Raw genomic sequence first — 14,506 nt, forward strand, 5'->3', positions numbered from 1 at the left:
TTCACGCCTTTATTTGACTGCTTGTTACCTATGAAGTGTTAGAGTTTTGCAACAGGAGAAATCCTGTGTGTTTGCTAATTCTGATGAAATTCCCTCTGCTTGCTGGTCATCGTGGGAAGGATTTGGAAACTTGATATTAAATAGCTTAAAGCAATAAAGACAAAGGAATTATTATGTTTCTGATTAATGAAAAGTGAATTCCTTGTGGCTACCACTGCTCCAGAAACTGGTTATCAGTCTAATAACTTCAAACAACTGTTCAGCTGCTCAAAACTGCTTTACATGCTTCACCTACACATATAGGTGTGCAAGTATTTATTCAGCTGACTTCTTTTATCCTTCAGTAGATCAGATCACTTCCTATTCTGTCACTTGTATTAGTTCCCAGTGCTGTTTGGCTGAAGCTTTTTCATCAGGCTGTCACTTCTTCTGCCTGGGATTGAGTGCAGTGCATACCTGGAGAACCGTTTGACTTTAAAGATAGCTCCACTGATGTCTGCAGGATAGATCATACAGCTGTATGTGCATCTCTGCCTTGAGAGAGAAATTCTTCTCCTTGTTGAAAGAGCTAGACCTTGCTACGGCATTAATACACGAGAAACGTTTTATTTTGAAGTAGTACTTTAACTAATGAGGGATTTCAGTAGAAACCAAACCTGAAAAATCTGTGAAGGTTAAGATTGTAGATCATGTTCATAATATATCTGAAGCACTTTTCTGTTTAAAGGAGCTTTTGTTTATAGAGCTGAAGGCTTTTGATACTCTTTCATCTGTTTGCTCTTTTTGTTGCACAGTAAATTATCTATTTGTAGAAAGTGACAAAAGTTACACATGCTGGCTTGTTACATAAGTTACATACACTGGCTAGCTCAGTGCTTTGGTATGTATTACCAATCCATATGGTTGATTTTATTTTACAGAAGGGAAAACCTGTAAGAAAGTACAGTCTCCTTTTCTCCGATTACAGCATCTGGATGTGTATTAGCCTATACTTGTTCTGTTTGGAAGATTCCAAACACCGGTGTATTAACAGTGTGTGGCATAAATAATAGATATTTTCCTAGAACCAAATGCTGTAGCTTTGCCTTTTGTCTGTGGTAATAGGCAGTAGTTGGTCAGATTCTTCCCCTGCGTGCTACCTTACAATTGCATTATCATCCTGAAGCATACACAAAGCAGATGAAAACTGTGGTATATTTCATTTTTTCTTCTTTTCAGATGGGAGTAGAAGGCACAGATGAAGGTGCTTCTGGAGCCCATCACTCTAGGAAGTTAGTCAGCTTTACTCTATCAGGTAAAAAACAACACTACTCTTAGTTTTTTTACAAGTTATTGTTTAAAAAAATACGTTACTGTTTTAAATAACATCAAAGATAGAACATTTTTCTTCATTAGCCTCTGTAGGAGCACACTCTAGTGGCTTGAAAGATGTAATTTCTTTATAACTTCTTTTTCTTGGAAACAAGCCAGAATCATGGATCTCCAGGAGTGAAAGAAGTGGATATGATGGATCCCAGCATGAAAAATTTGGAGTAATTTCCAGTTTGTGCAAAGGGCAGTTCTCTCAAATTGAAGAGTGGAAAATTTAGCTTGTAAATAAAACGCAAGCTGATTCCATCACTTTGAAGTAGTAAAAAAACAATGGCTGTAAATGGTGGTTTAGAAGATCTTCACTTGTGAAACAGCTAAGCTGTCACTACAGCAAAAGAGTTTTAGGGTTGCAGTCTACCAGCTGCGCCTGTTTGCTTAGTGCTTTATTCCATGGGAAGTCTTGTGTGAGACTAAAGCATATTCAGCTTGAGCAAAGACAGAAAAAAATTGCTTATGAATCTTGAAGAGCTGACAGTGAAAACATTTAGAAATAGTAGGGGTAGAACAGAAAAAAAACACTTTTTGAAATAATCTTTCAGCAGTTATCTGGGATAGAGCTGATAGGTTGCATAGACTCACATAAAGAGTACTATAAAAATACTTGTTTTATAAATTCTGAAAACCCTGTTGTGTTTAATAGAAGGTTGTGACTCAGCCTGAGGAGTCCCCAAAATTAATTTTGAAAGGTATATTGACTGAAAGCTCTAACATTTTTCCCAGAAATTGTTTTTTCCATTTGCATGTGCAAAGTTGTTGCTTTTAAAGGCAATTACCCTTTATTTCATGGCATTTCAAATGTGTGGCTTAATTTTGAATTTTTTTGTAAGTATGTATGTTTCAGTTGCATGAGTGTAATGGAAGCTGCACGCAGCATGTTGGAGTACCTAATGGAGAAAGACACAAAAATCCTGTGTTTCAGCAAACCTAAAAGTTTTACAGTTAAGTTTAAAATCCAATATTAAAAAATACCTCCTTCTTTTTGCTTGTGTTGGAGCTTTCATTATGCTTAAAGTCCTTAGGTATGAGAATACATGCCTGAGGAAATAATGATTTACTGTTGCAAGTCACAAGGGCTGAACTAGTGAGGTTTCCCTAGAAAGTAGGAAGCATTTTCAGAAAACTTTGCATCCTTTTATGTGAGATAGGTGATCTTCTTCTAAGTTAGGAGAAAGTGCGCATCATAGTTCAGAGCAACTTGGATGGTGAGTATTTATCAGAGTCTCAACTTTGGAAAAGTGTGAGTTCACTACACTACCTCCCACACAGTATTTTGTCTTAGTCCCTTCCCCCTACCCAAAAATAGTACTATGTGATGGGTTTTTTTGTGGTTTTTGGTTTTTCTTTTTAAGAGTGGAAATACCTTACATACTGAGAAAAAACATTGGTAGGGGAGCTACAAGTTAATTCTTTTTGTTTTACAAATGACTAGAGGCTAAAATGTAAATAAGGATGTTGGTACCTTTCCTTCCTATGTTTTCTTGGGAAAACACTTGACTTCCTGCTTTAACTGTCTTCTGTGCGCTGGGTCCAGTTAAAAGATGAGTAATTTTAAGTTGCTTTATTTAGTAGTTCGTGGTGAATTGATTTCCTGGGTAGTATTTCAGGAATGCAGTACTTTGTGAACTAGCTTTAATTTATTTGATTCCTTTTTCCTTCCTTCTTGTTTTGCTTTATAGATATTAGAGCAGTTGGGCTTAAAAAAGGCATGTTTTTTAACCCTGATCCTTATCTGAAGATGTCCATTCAGCCAGGCAAGAAGAGTACATTTCCTACATTTGCTCACCATGGCCAGGAAAGAAGGTCGACTATCATCAGTAACACAACTAATCCTGTTTGGCACAGGGAGGTAATGTATCCCTTTTGAGAGCTGCGTGCCAGCTGATGCAGTGTACCAAGCTTGTATTTTCTCTTTATGTATTAGTCCTTGCTCTCTGAAGGCTGTGAGCTTTTTGTAGCTAGTTATTTAAACTGACACAGAAATTGTAGTAATTTTAGGGGCCCTGTTGTTGGATAGAAACAGCCATCATCTGCGTGTTTAAGCTGTGTATTTTAACTGCACTGCTGTGAGGTTTTTATTCTGTTCTCTGCTCACAAGAGTTGATCTCGCTCATCAGACCCTTGGATTTCTTGAAATTGCAAAAATAAATTAATTAAAGTTGATTATATGTTGTGAGAAGACTATTTAAGAAAAGGTACAATAAGTGAGAGTTTATGCTCAGTGATTGCAACAACTGTTCATTTGGAAACGATACTCTGGTTGTGCCTCACGGGTGGCAGGCTTTCAGTTCAGTCAGGCAGAGGGGATCCTCTGTGGTGTAGCCTCTGTATGTGCTGCTGTAGAAAGGAGAGCCCAGGGAGGCATTACAGCACCACCCAGCAAGGAGGCCAAAAAAAAGAGCAGTTTGGCAGAAGCCAGTTTTCCAGATCTGTTTATACTGGGGAAGCTGTCCAGGTCTTGGAGAAGGAACTCTGTCTCACAACTGTCTTTGAGGAAAGAAGATCCAGCTCTGCCTTTGAAGATAAATGTTTATGTGAGGAAAAAGATGAAAATACTGACACAAGTCCCTAACCCTTTCAGGACCAGGGAGCAGCATTCTTGATCTGCATCTCTTTTCTAATGAGCAGATGCCTGTACTATGTTTAATGAATGTAAGTGTGTTCTTTAGGAAGACTGGAAAATTGAGTGGGCTTTGGAAAATGTTCCCACAAATCATAATCAATCCAAATAAGCAGTAAAACAGAACAGAGCAGGACCAGCATTAGCAGTGCTATGGGGTGCTCGATTGTGGCAAAGACTGCAGATATGTGGAAGTCTTAAATAAATATTAAATCAGAGTTCTAATATCTAAATTGATTCTTCCTCTTTCTATCTGTCCGGTAGATCGAAAGAATATCTACTCTTATTTTGCCCCTTTTTTCTCCTCCAGTTGTCCTTGTTTTTTAAGCTTATTAGAAAAATGATAATGTTCCCTGATGCGAGCATTATATCAGCTTGCTTGAACTGTTGGATCTCCCCTGTAGCAATGATCTGATGACAGCATCTTATGATCCCTTGGCATATGCTGACCAAGTGGTACAGAATTGATAGTTTTTTACATCTACTCCATTTTGCTAAGTAATTTGCAATTTCATAGCAGACTGAGAGTGACAAATTTTTAAGTTCTTTTTATCACAGGAGCCCAGCTCTGATGGCTGCCCAGCACAGGGAAGTGACTCAACTTAATTGCTGTTTTTGAATATGTTTAGTTAATGTCTACAGCTGAACTGAAGAGTTCTTCCTTCGTCTGTTCCTTGCTTGGTACTTCTTCAGCTGTCTAGCCAGATGCATGTGAGGCATTGTACTAAGTTTGCAATTTGCTCAGAAGTCTTAGAGATGGCAGGTAGTAAAAGTGTAACTAGATGACCTCCGCTTTTCTGAGCAAGGAATACCTTGCTTTTTTGTTTGTATATTTGAAATATCTTAATATGTAGAAGATATTCAGTTCCTAAGCTTGCTTACCTAAGGGAATTTGTTACACATGTGCATGTGTCTGCCAACATGCCTACTCATATATTTGCCCTGTACCACTTTTGCTTCAGGCAGACTTGACAGAACAGCATGGATCTTGAAGCTGAGTTATTAATGACCTGCATGAAAATTGATGCTAGAGTGAAGGAAGTAACTGTCAGCATGTTCCCTCATAGGGAAGGGTGGAAGAATGATCTTACCAGACATCATGAAATCTTTTATAAATTAGCGCCATGTTGTTTAAAGGCCCCAAGTGCAGCAAAAGTCTCTGTTGGAGCTTATTGAGAAGACTGGTGAACTTAGGGGAAAAAATCTATAGAAAATTATCCTCTTTTCATTACGGTGCTCCTGAAAATACTTTATATGCCATTACCCTTTTGATTTCCTGTCATGCATACAAAATGAATACACAGCTTGGTGTTACAAGGGAAGTTTACTAAGCACAGCCTAGTCCACCCTCCTCCTCCATTGACCTGGCTACTCTTCTGTAACCTGATAGAGCACAGCAAAGGGTTCCTTCCTTTTTGTTTTCTATCCAAATTGAAGCAAGCACTAGGATACATTTCTTGGTCCTTTCTGATGTAGACTGTAAAATGCTTTTATCCAGTGCAGTTTCATAGTGAGCAATTATTTTCAAGGAACAATAAAAAGGTATGGGTTTCCTTTTGGGTCTAGTTACATCTGCAGAAACACAGTGCTTAATAAATGACATTGATGTTATTTTGCAATATGGAAAATGCTGTCATCTGTCATTGCTTTCGGAGTTCACTGCATGCCTAGTAGTAATTATGTACGTATTTCCTGAATCAAAATGTATTGATACAGTGTCAAATATGTTCTTTCCTTCCAGAAATATTCTTTTGTTGCACTTCTAACAGATGTCCTGGAAATCGAGGTTAAAGACAAATTTGCCAAGAGTCGTCCGATCATCAAGCGCTTTCTTGGGAAGTTAACCATACCAGTTCAGAGACTACTGGAGAGACATGCAATTGGGTAAATACATTCTTCATCCTACCTTCTTCTAGTCAGGGAGCATCTAAGGTACTGGGATAGAGCGACCTTTCTGCCTGGTGGCACAGACCAGCAAATTTCTACTACATCTGTAATAAGAAATGTAGTAGGAATTTAATATCCTTATTGCCTAACCGGAAGATGTCAGTGTTTCTAACCTTGTTCTGAATGCACGTACACGCGTGTGTATGTGTGTGTTTATAACTTGTTTTCAGCCTGATTTCTTTATACAAAAAGTGTTACCTTCACAAAAAACATTACCCTCTGGTTAGCAAGTGAAGAAGCAAGGCATTATGACAATACTACATGACTGCAAATTTTTTAGAAGAAGGACATTTTATTGTCTCACTTCTTTTAGAGTTCAGGTATTTTTAATTGTCAGCTTCATAATCAGAGACTGAACATCTGTTCAGCTAACTGGCTAGAGCTGCAAGGCTGGGACCTCTCACTTTTCAGATTTCATATAAAAAATTAATATGAATAGTGCACTTATGGGACTAAAAATTTACCTGTTGTGCTATTTAAAAAAAAATCTGTTCATTTTCTTGATAGCTGACTATCGGTATAAAGACACAAGTCAGTTAGAAAATGTTATTTTCTACTTCATGATAGTTACTGAAAGGGACCATAGTATAGTCAAGTGAACGCTCCAGTGAGGTCTTCGTACAGCCATATTCCTTGAGAAGAGCGTGAGACCTGGTAATTAAGTGCTGTGATACACTGCAGGTCTGAAGCAAATGGCTGAAGGACTGTAAGAGGTGCAGCAGTGTGTGCAAAAATACAGTATTACATTTAAGACAGAGAAGTAATTGTAGAGTATATGATTTTGTTAACATATGTTTACATTTATATTAAATATTTTATAAAATAGAAAAAGTAATTATTTAAAAGACAGTAGGAGGAACTGAATTATTCAAGTGTGTTTTGTATAGGACCTAACTCTAAAGTCTGCTAAAGTTAACGTGTCTCCAGTAACTTTAAAAGATGACTAGACAAGGCCTATGAGGAATATTGGTGAAATAAAACATGTGTATTATTCTCTGAAAGTTTTAAGGGCATGGCAGTATCATCATGCTCTTGCACAAAAAGCAGGGTTAAACAGCTGGCCTCCTGTTTCTTGGATACTCTCATCAGAGTAACAAGTTGCAGAAATGGAGAAAATAAAGTTTGATTTGAAAACAGTTTTCAGCTTTAAGTTTCTAAAGTGGTGGTTACATCAGTAAGTAAAGTCAAAATAAGATTGTAAGAGTAGCTTAAAATTTGATTGTCTTCTAATACAAAAATGATATAAAAAATTAAAGCTGGCTGTTTGGGGAGTTTTTTTGGTAGTGATATATAAGAACAGTTCAGGTGAAATCCTTCATCTCTAAGTTTCAACAAATTGTGATAAGTTGAGCAAGCAGCTTTTTCTAATATGTTTGCGTACTGTTAGACACTCAGAGATAGCACCAGGATACAAACTGGTTTCAACACCTAGTTCAAGGTGTTCGTTTCCATGCTAAACCCCAAAGTGTGTTTCTGTTGTCAGATTCCTAGGCTTTGAAGTCTGTAAATGACCCATTTGCTGTGTTCATCAGTTTGTGTCTATGTTTTTTCAAACTGGTGTTCTGGAAGGGATTTCCCCTGTTCTCTGTACTTCAGTTCTGTGTATTTGATATATCAAATCTTCTTAGGATAGGAAGGGCGGTATTATAAGATACGTGGCAAGAATATAGGTAAGGATTCAGTTTGGTTTTGCTGTACTGCTGTTAGAACTGACACTAAATCAGTCTTGTAGATATTTTTGCCTCTTCATCTGAAATTTATTTGTCCTTTCATAGTTTTTGCATGCCAGTCAGATGTCAGTGCCTTTTTCCTAGACATTGTAAAGACAACATTACACCAGAAGCTTTTCAAAGGAAAGGAGTGGTTAATACAGACATGAAGTAGGCATGTAACAAATGTATAATCAAACTGCTGATTCTCTTTTATAGTGTTTTTGTGAAGCAAGCAAAACATTTTCACTTTCTTTTTAATTTTGATGATGTCAAGGACAATTAAAATCCTCTACTGGGTTGACACGTAAATTTGGAAAATTACATTAATGAAGTCCAAGGGCTTAGAGTACACCATATGCTTAACTTGCTCTTCCCTGTATTAATGATCAATATTAATGAATGAAAAGGTAAAGTCCAGAACCAGCTGTTTTCAGACAGACTGCACTAAAATTCTGCCTGGCTTTTAGCTGTCAGAATAGCTTACAAGTTTGAGTAACAAAATGGCCAAGTGGCTTTAAGATTAATGGAAAATATGATAAATCAGCTTGAGAGTCAACTAGTATTGATTCAGCTGAATAGAGAGCAGACTTTATTAATGTAATGGCTTTCTGTAGTCTCAAATAGCCTGAGTAATACAAACCTTATGTAAAAACTGTGGAAATCCCAAATGGCAATCTTCTGAGAACTGTAATTGGAGTACAGAGCAATGAACCTGTGACAGATCCCAGAGACACTGCTATAATAGTTTGATGGACTGCTGCCCATAGAGCAAGGTGGACAGGCTGCTTTGCCTCATGTTGTCCACTCAGGACTTCTTTTGCTAAAAAGCTCATGTGTGGTTGCAAGTTGCTGCAGCTTATTCAGTAATTATCTCACATTTGCTTAAGTCTGTCACTCATACTGCAATACTATTGCTCCCAGTGAGGGGGAGGTGTTTATACCAGTATAAATTTAGTTGCATAAAAAGCAATAATTTCCTATTAAAATCATCAGCAGCCCACTCGTCTCTCTTCAGCTGCCCCAGCTGTGCTGAGATGGGCTGGGGGTTCTGGCTGTGCTTAATAAGAATGGATAGCCTAGGTTCTGATCCTAAGTCTGAAGCTGACACAAGTGCTTAATCAAATCTGAGCCTGACTGAATTCAGTGACCCTTAAGAACGTATTTGAAGTTAAATCTGAACATGAATAACTTTTCTAAATAAGAATGCAGAAGTGTTTTATTGAATGAGATGTAAAATGTGAAGAAAATAACTAGGAATTTTGTCTATAGTAAAAAACCACACGGGGGCAGAAGGGTTTAAGAAATGAAAGGTTTTGTTAATGATAAAATAGATTTTTTCAGTTGGAGGAAGGAAGAGTTGAGGGGTAAGATCATCCTTGGCAGTTTGATTTCTTTAGGACTTATGAAGAGATTTAGGGACGTACAAGAATTTCTGGGACTCAACCTGTATTCAGAAACTATCAAAAGTAGTTTGTTGGACTGTTTTATGTGTTACCTAGAAGTTTTTTATGCCATTATTGTTTGTGCTTTTCTGTATGAGCCAGAGTATGTGGCTGATTTTATGATTCTAATAGAAATGACATTCTGCCATGCTGACTCATCAGATAAGAGCCTCTGATACAAAATACTGAAAAAATAAAAGCAGTTAATAAGTAAAAAAACCCCCAATATAATCGTTTTTGCAGAGACCAAGTTCTCAGCTATAATCTCGGAAGAAGGCTCCCAGCTGATCATGTAAGTGGGTATCTCCAATTCAAAGTGGAAATCACATCTTCTGTTCATGAAGGTGAGAATCTTACCTCCAGATAGTTGTATGGAGAGAGTTCTGTGTATTTCTGTTTTTAGTATTTTCAGTGATCATTTACTTTCTCACTGTGTAAAGTGCTTTTATAATAGATTTTTCTATCGGGATTCAAAGTTTAGATATGTCAAGTACTGTTTAGAAGATGATAATTCTGAAACACCAATACTTACCATAGTGTTTGTCTTTTGTTAGGTAGATTTAAAATTAATTTGCTTATGAGTCTCATTTTATGGGCTAGATTGGTTAATCAAATTCATTGTTTCTCTTCACTCTGTAACACCTTTAGCTAAGATAAGCAACCGCAGGTAAGATCCCACTTGTGCCCTGCTAGGGTACATGCAGGTCACACTGTCCTGTCTCTCTTTTACAGGACTTTGTCCTTTTTAGAGCTAAAAGTGCTTGTTATGGGTATGAGCGTACGTGCTTCCGTTTGGCAATTTTCTTTCCCTTTTTTCCTGTTCTTAGGGCTGCTAGCAGAACATGGCTGGTACAGTTATATGCTTATCACATCACACGTGGCTACTTATTTACATGCTTGTAATCTTAGATTTTCTTTTATTAGCTAGACCTTTTGATAGTGAGAAATATTACAGATTTTTTTAACTTGATAGAACCTTTTTGCCTTTCTTGTAGCCGTGTAGTCCTGTATGTTGTTACTACTTTTTCTGTCACCATTTGAAAAAAATGCTTGTCTTCAGTCCTGTTTGTTGCCAGGCTCTCTAGTTCACAGACATCACTGTTAAGATTTTGCATATGTTCACAGACACACCTGATTTATTCAACTCTGTGCCTGTTTTATTCCTATGTGAGAAGTTACCATCTTACCTCTCAAATGAGATGGCTTATTTTCATTTCCAATTTATCTACATTACCATAACATGCCTAACATCTCATAAGCTTTTCTTAGGTAGACTACTTTTCTTTACAGTGGAAAAGTCCTATAAATTAACTCAAATGTTGTGTATATAAGTGGATATCTGTACACAATTTGTGATTCTTCATGTGATCTCAGATGCTGATTTGCTGCTAAGAATGTTGTGACAACTGGTGCCAGTGACTGGCCTTGTGTAAATCCTACTTTTGGATACATGAGATATGCTGCAGAAAGGTGGTTCCTTGGTTTTGAGGCTGGTTTTACTGACAGTTAGGCAAGATGCTTGACAGTGCACTGTCTTTTGAAATGGGAGTCTTTTAGAGTCATACTTCACACTGATTATATTTCCTATATCCTACAAAATAATATAGATTGATACTGAGAAAATTCTGTCATAGCTGTTACAACACTGTGTATGCCTCTATTGTTCTAATTGTATTTTCTTCCCTTAGCTGTCTTGATTGAAATAAGGAAACAAACACTGAAAGATGTGTGCTTTTTTATCACTTGTGTGATGCAGACAAGGTAGAATAGACTCTCTTGCTGCACTGTGTTTCACATTCAGTCTGTGTCTCTGCAGATGCTTCACCAGAAACAGTTGGCACTTTGCTCGGAGTGAACTCTGTAAATGGAGACTTGGGGAGCCCCTCTGATGATGAGGATATGCCAACAGGACATCATGATACATCCACAGTGTGTTCCAATGGTCCAGTCCTCGAGGATTCTTCTGGAGAAGCAATCCTGAGACACCCTTTAAGGACTAGTACAACTCTGGAAACAGATCAGGATGAGTTGACCTCTGGTACTTCAAGATCATCACCTATCAGAGGTCGCCAGGACTCATTAAATGACTATCTGGATGCAATAGAACACAGTAATCATCCCAGACCTGGGACATCTGCCTGTGGTGAGCGTCCACGTGGAGCCTCCCCCAAACTGAGGAGTAGCTTCCCTACTGACACAAGACTTAATGCTATGCTTCACATTGACTCAGATGAAGAGGAGCATGAGCTACATCAAGAACTGGGTTTTCCATCTTCCTTGGAAGATGATGGTGGTTTAGTAATGCTTAATGGTGCTACAAGAAATGTTGAAAGAAATAGTTTAAGTTACTCATCAGATCAGGTAACGCAAGGGCCTGCAGAGAATGAAATAATTTCAGCCACTGAGGCTCCTTTGCCATCAACTGATGACCAGCAAGAGACTCTCCCAGAGCTTCCACCATCACAGTTAGCAGAAGGTGAAAGCCCACAAGGTTCTCAAAGTGAAGAACCAGCAGACCAGCCTGGCAGCGAGTCGTGCGCTGCTCCAGAGGTAGAGCAGCCTCCTAGTAGTGCAGACGCAGGAGCTGCCAATGCTGCTGCTGGGAGCAGAAGGGGTGTTAGTGAAACAGAATCCATTGATCAAGGGTCTGAACCTTCCCAGTTGTCATCAGAAACTGAGCAGAGTGACCCTGCTCGCACAGAAAGTGTCAGTGAGGCTAGTACCCGCCCAGAAGGGGAGAGTGATGTGGAAGGGGCAGACAGCTCTTGCAACGAGAGCACGACTGTGCGGCGTTCCTCAGTTGAAATGAGGTGTTCTTCTTTTGAAAGTGCCAGGTTTCCTGAGACTCCAGCCTTTTCTTCTCAGGAGGAGGAAGACAGACCTTGTGCCAGCGATGGGGCTAGAATTGAGCTGGGTGCTGAAACACAGGACTCTGCAAGTACTTCTGGTTCTCTACCTGCGGTCCAGTTACCTCAGGAGGAAGGACAGGAGGCTGAGGCGGGTGAACTGCAAGACCAAGAGGAATCAGAAGAAATCTGGCAGAGGAGAAGAAGCCTGCAGGCAGCAGCTGCCAATAGCCAGTCTCTGGAAGAAGAAACTGAAGGAGCCCAAGCAGCTTGTGAGGGTGCTGCAGCACAGGTTGAAGGAGCTTCTGGAGGTAAGAATTGCAGGAGGCACTTTCTGAAGTGACCTTTCTGCAGCCAATAAAAATTATGTTTTAAATTAACATCTGAAAATAAAGATCTTAATTTCTCAATTTCATTATCTTTCAATTGTTTTTTTTTTTTGTGGTTTTTTTTTGTTTGTTTGTTTTTGTTTTTTTCGTTCCTTTGAGATTTATTCCCTTCTTCAAGAGACTCTTGCGGGTTTTGATGCAACAAAAAATACTAACATGTTAGTTTAGATAACTTTCTAGACATTTGGGTGTCTTTTTATTAGGTATCAGGCTGAGCTGTGTTTTGCAGATCAGTGTGGCTGCCGTGAGCAAGGTCAATGGACAGTTTCACCTTCCACTCTTACAGTAAATCTCGGCAGTGGCCACATGGAGCTTTGTCCCTGTCCTTTGCTGGGATGTGACTCTGGCACACGCTGTTGTTTCTGTGCCTTGGATCCTGCTGGTTGTGGCACATCTCAAGAGGTGACATTTTCAGGACCAGGACTCCAGTGCATCCCACAGAAACCACTTACCCAGAACTGCAGACGTATCTCGTTTTGCTCTAGAAAGTAGATGGCTATTGGATATATCCTAAAATACCACCATCCCGCAGAAGCTTTAGCATGGCTTATTCACTTCAGAAGCAACTCCATGGCTTCTCCACATTGACTGAAAAAATAATTTGTGGGCATTTTGATTGCAGGTTCTCAAGCCAATGGCCATCAACCCTTGAGGTCGCTGCCTTCCGTACGTCAGGATGTTAGCCGGTACCAGAGAGTGGATGAGGCTCTACCACCAAGTGAGTATCTTCCTACTTTAATTGGGGGATAGACTGTTTGGAGCTCATTACAGAGATCTCATTACATTTATTTTTTTAAGTGTGAGAACTGAGGATGAACAGCTGAGAAGTTTAAAGTGAGGAGTGATGTTGTTTAAGTCTAGCGCTGTTTTGTAAAAGGCATCGTGCTCAGTCTGCAGACTATTGGGATGTGTCCAGGTAGTTGTACCTGGTTTTTATAGACTTGCTAAATGACATTTGCAGAGAAGTAAGAAGTAAGAGTTGCCTTTTCTGTATGCAGTGCACATGGGTACGGGGATGAGGTGATCACTTACCTGAGGCACTTGCAGGGAGAGATGTCAAGCACTCTGAAATCTCTGAATTCTTCATGTATGGTGATGATTTACAAAGAAATATGTAACATCTTTGATCTCTGCAGGTTATGTGAAAGGTGTCTGTGTTTTCCTTGCGTTTTTTGAGGCAGTGTGAAGACTATGAATATTTTTTCTATTTAAAAAATGGAAACATTTTTTAGAGAATGTTGATATATTTCTATTTGCTTTTTTGAGATATACATGAATTATTTTTTTAAATAACTTTCAAACGTCTTATATTTTGAATAGCAAATACTGTTTTTCAACTGACTTGCTAAATTGTTTGCACATTTTCTGCAGTTGCTAGTGCCTAAGAATCAGGCACATCTGTTTCTGAATATGAAATATCTTATTTTTTTTTTAATTAAGTGGCCCCCAGCCATTATTTGTGTCTTGGTATCTTGCTTATTTTATAACCAGTTATTAGGTGGACAGTGTTTCTGACCCAAAAAAGCTTAGGAACTAAAGCCTAGGTGTTGTGATGCACCTGGTTTCTGCTGAGCACTGAGAAGCTGGATGTGGTTGGAGAAGATCCCAGCACCTTCATCTCTGTTCTCCTGATCTGTGTCCATGGGCTAGACTTCCAACATTATCTGTAGCATGTGTTGTAAAACCAGGGAACAGCATTATAGTTACTGCTTGCAGAAGAAGTGGAATTTGCTGTGGTATTTGCAGGATCAGCAATTCTGGAACATACATGTAGTATATGAAGGAGTTTGATTGTTATAGTTGTCCATCTTTTCTGGAAAGTCTGCTGAATTTTAACATAGGTACATGTGAACCCGGCAGGAGCACTAGCATCTATTTTATTAATATGACGATTAGGTGGGGAAAAACAATGACAGGTGTCAAGCTTTGTGAGGTTTTTGCTTCTTATACATTGGTCTTTTTTACTGTAATAAGCCTCAGAGGTTGGTTCTTTAATTACTTCAGTCCAAGAGAATTAGACTTAGTATCCTGATTATTTTTTGTATGGGACAGTTACTGGTTAGTGGGAAATAGAATAGACCAAGGAATACAAATGACTAGATATGGGGATAGTGGGGAACTTCATTTATGGGATAAAATAGGGAAAAGCCATGTCTCTGAGTCCTTCAGTAAGAAAGTTCTG

The 14,506-nt window shown here is 38.7% G+C and overlaps 1 protein-coding gene across 3 annotated transcripts in view; it reads left to right on the forward strand.

Annotated features, from left to right (window-relative positions):
- Nucleotides 1-14,506, forward strand: part of HECW2 (HECT, C2 and WW domain containing E3 ubiquitin protein ligase 2) — a 153,741-nt gene that overhangs the window by 94,700 nt on the left and 44,535 nt on the right. For all 3 annotated transcript variants that reach the window (XM_051622827.1, XM_051622829.1, XM_051622828.1), the window contains 6 exons: nt 1,219-1,294; nt 3,048-3,217; nt 5,730-5,872; nt 9,333-9,433; nt 10,906-12,246; nt 12,947-13,042. In XM_051622827.1, the coding sequence (XP_051478787.1) occupies nt 1,219-1,294; nt 3,048-3,217; nt 5,730-5,872; nt 9,333-9,433; nt 10,906-12,246; nt 12,947-13,042 (1,927 nt within the window). The remainder of the gene's footprint in view (nt 1-1,218; nt 1,295-3,047; nt 3,218-5,729; nt 5,873-9,332; nt 9,434-10,905; nt 12,247-12,946; nt 13,043-14,506) is intronic.

Source organism: Apus apus, chromosome 6, assembly GCF_020740795.1.
Source record: "Apus apus isolate bApuApu2 chromosome 6, bApuApu2.pri.cur, whole genome shotgun sequence".
Taxonomy (NCBI): domain Eukaryota; kingdom Metazoa; phylum Chordata; class Aves; order Apodiformes; family Apodidae; genus Apus; species Apus apus.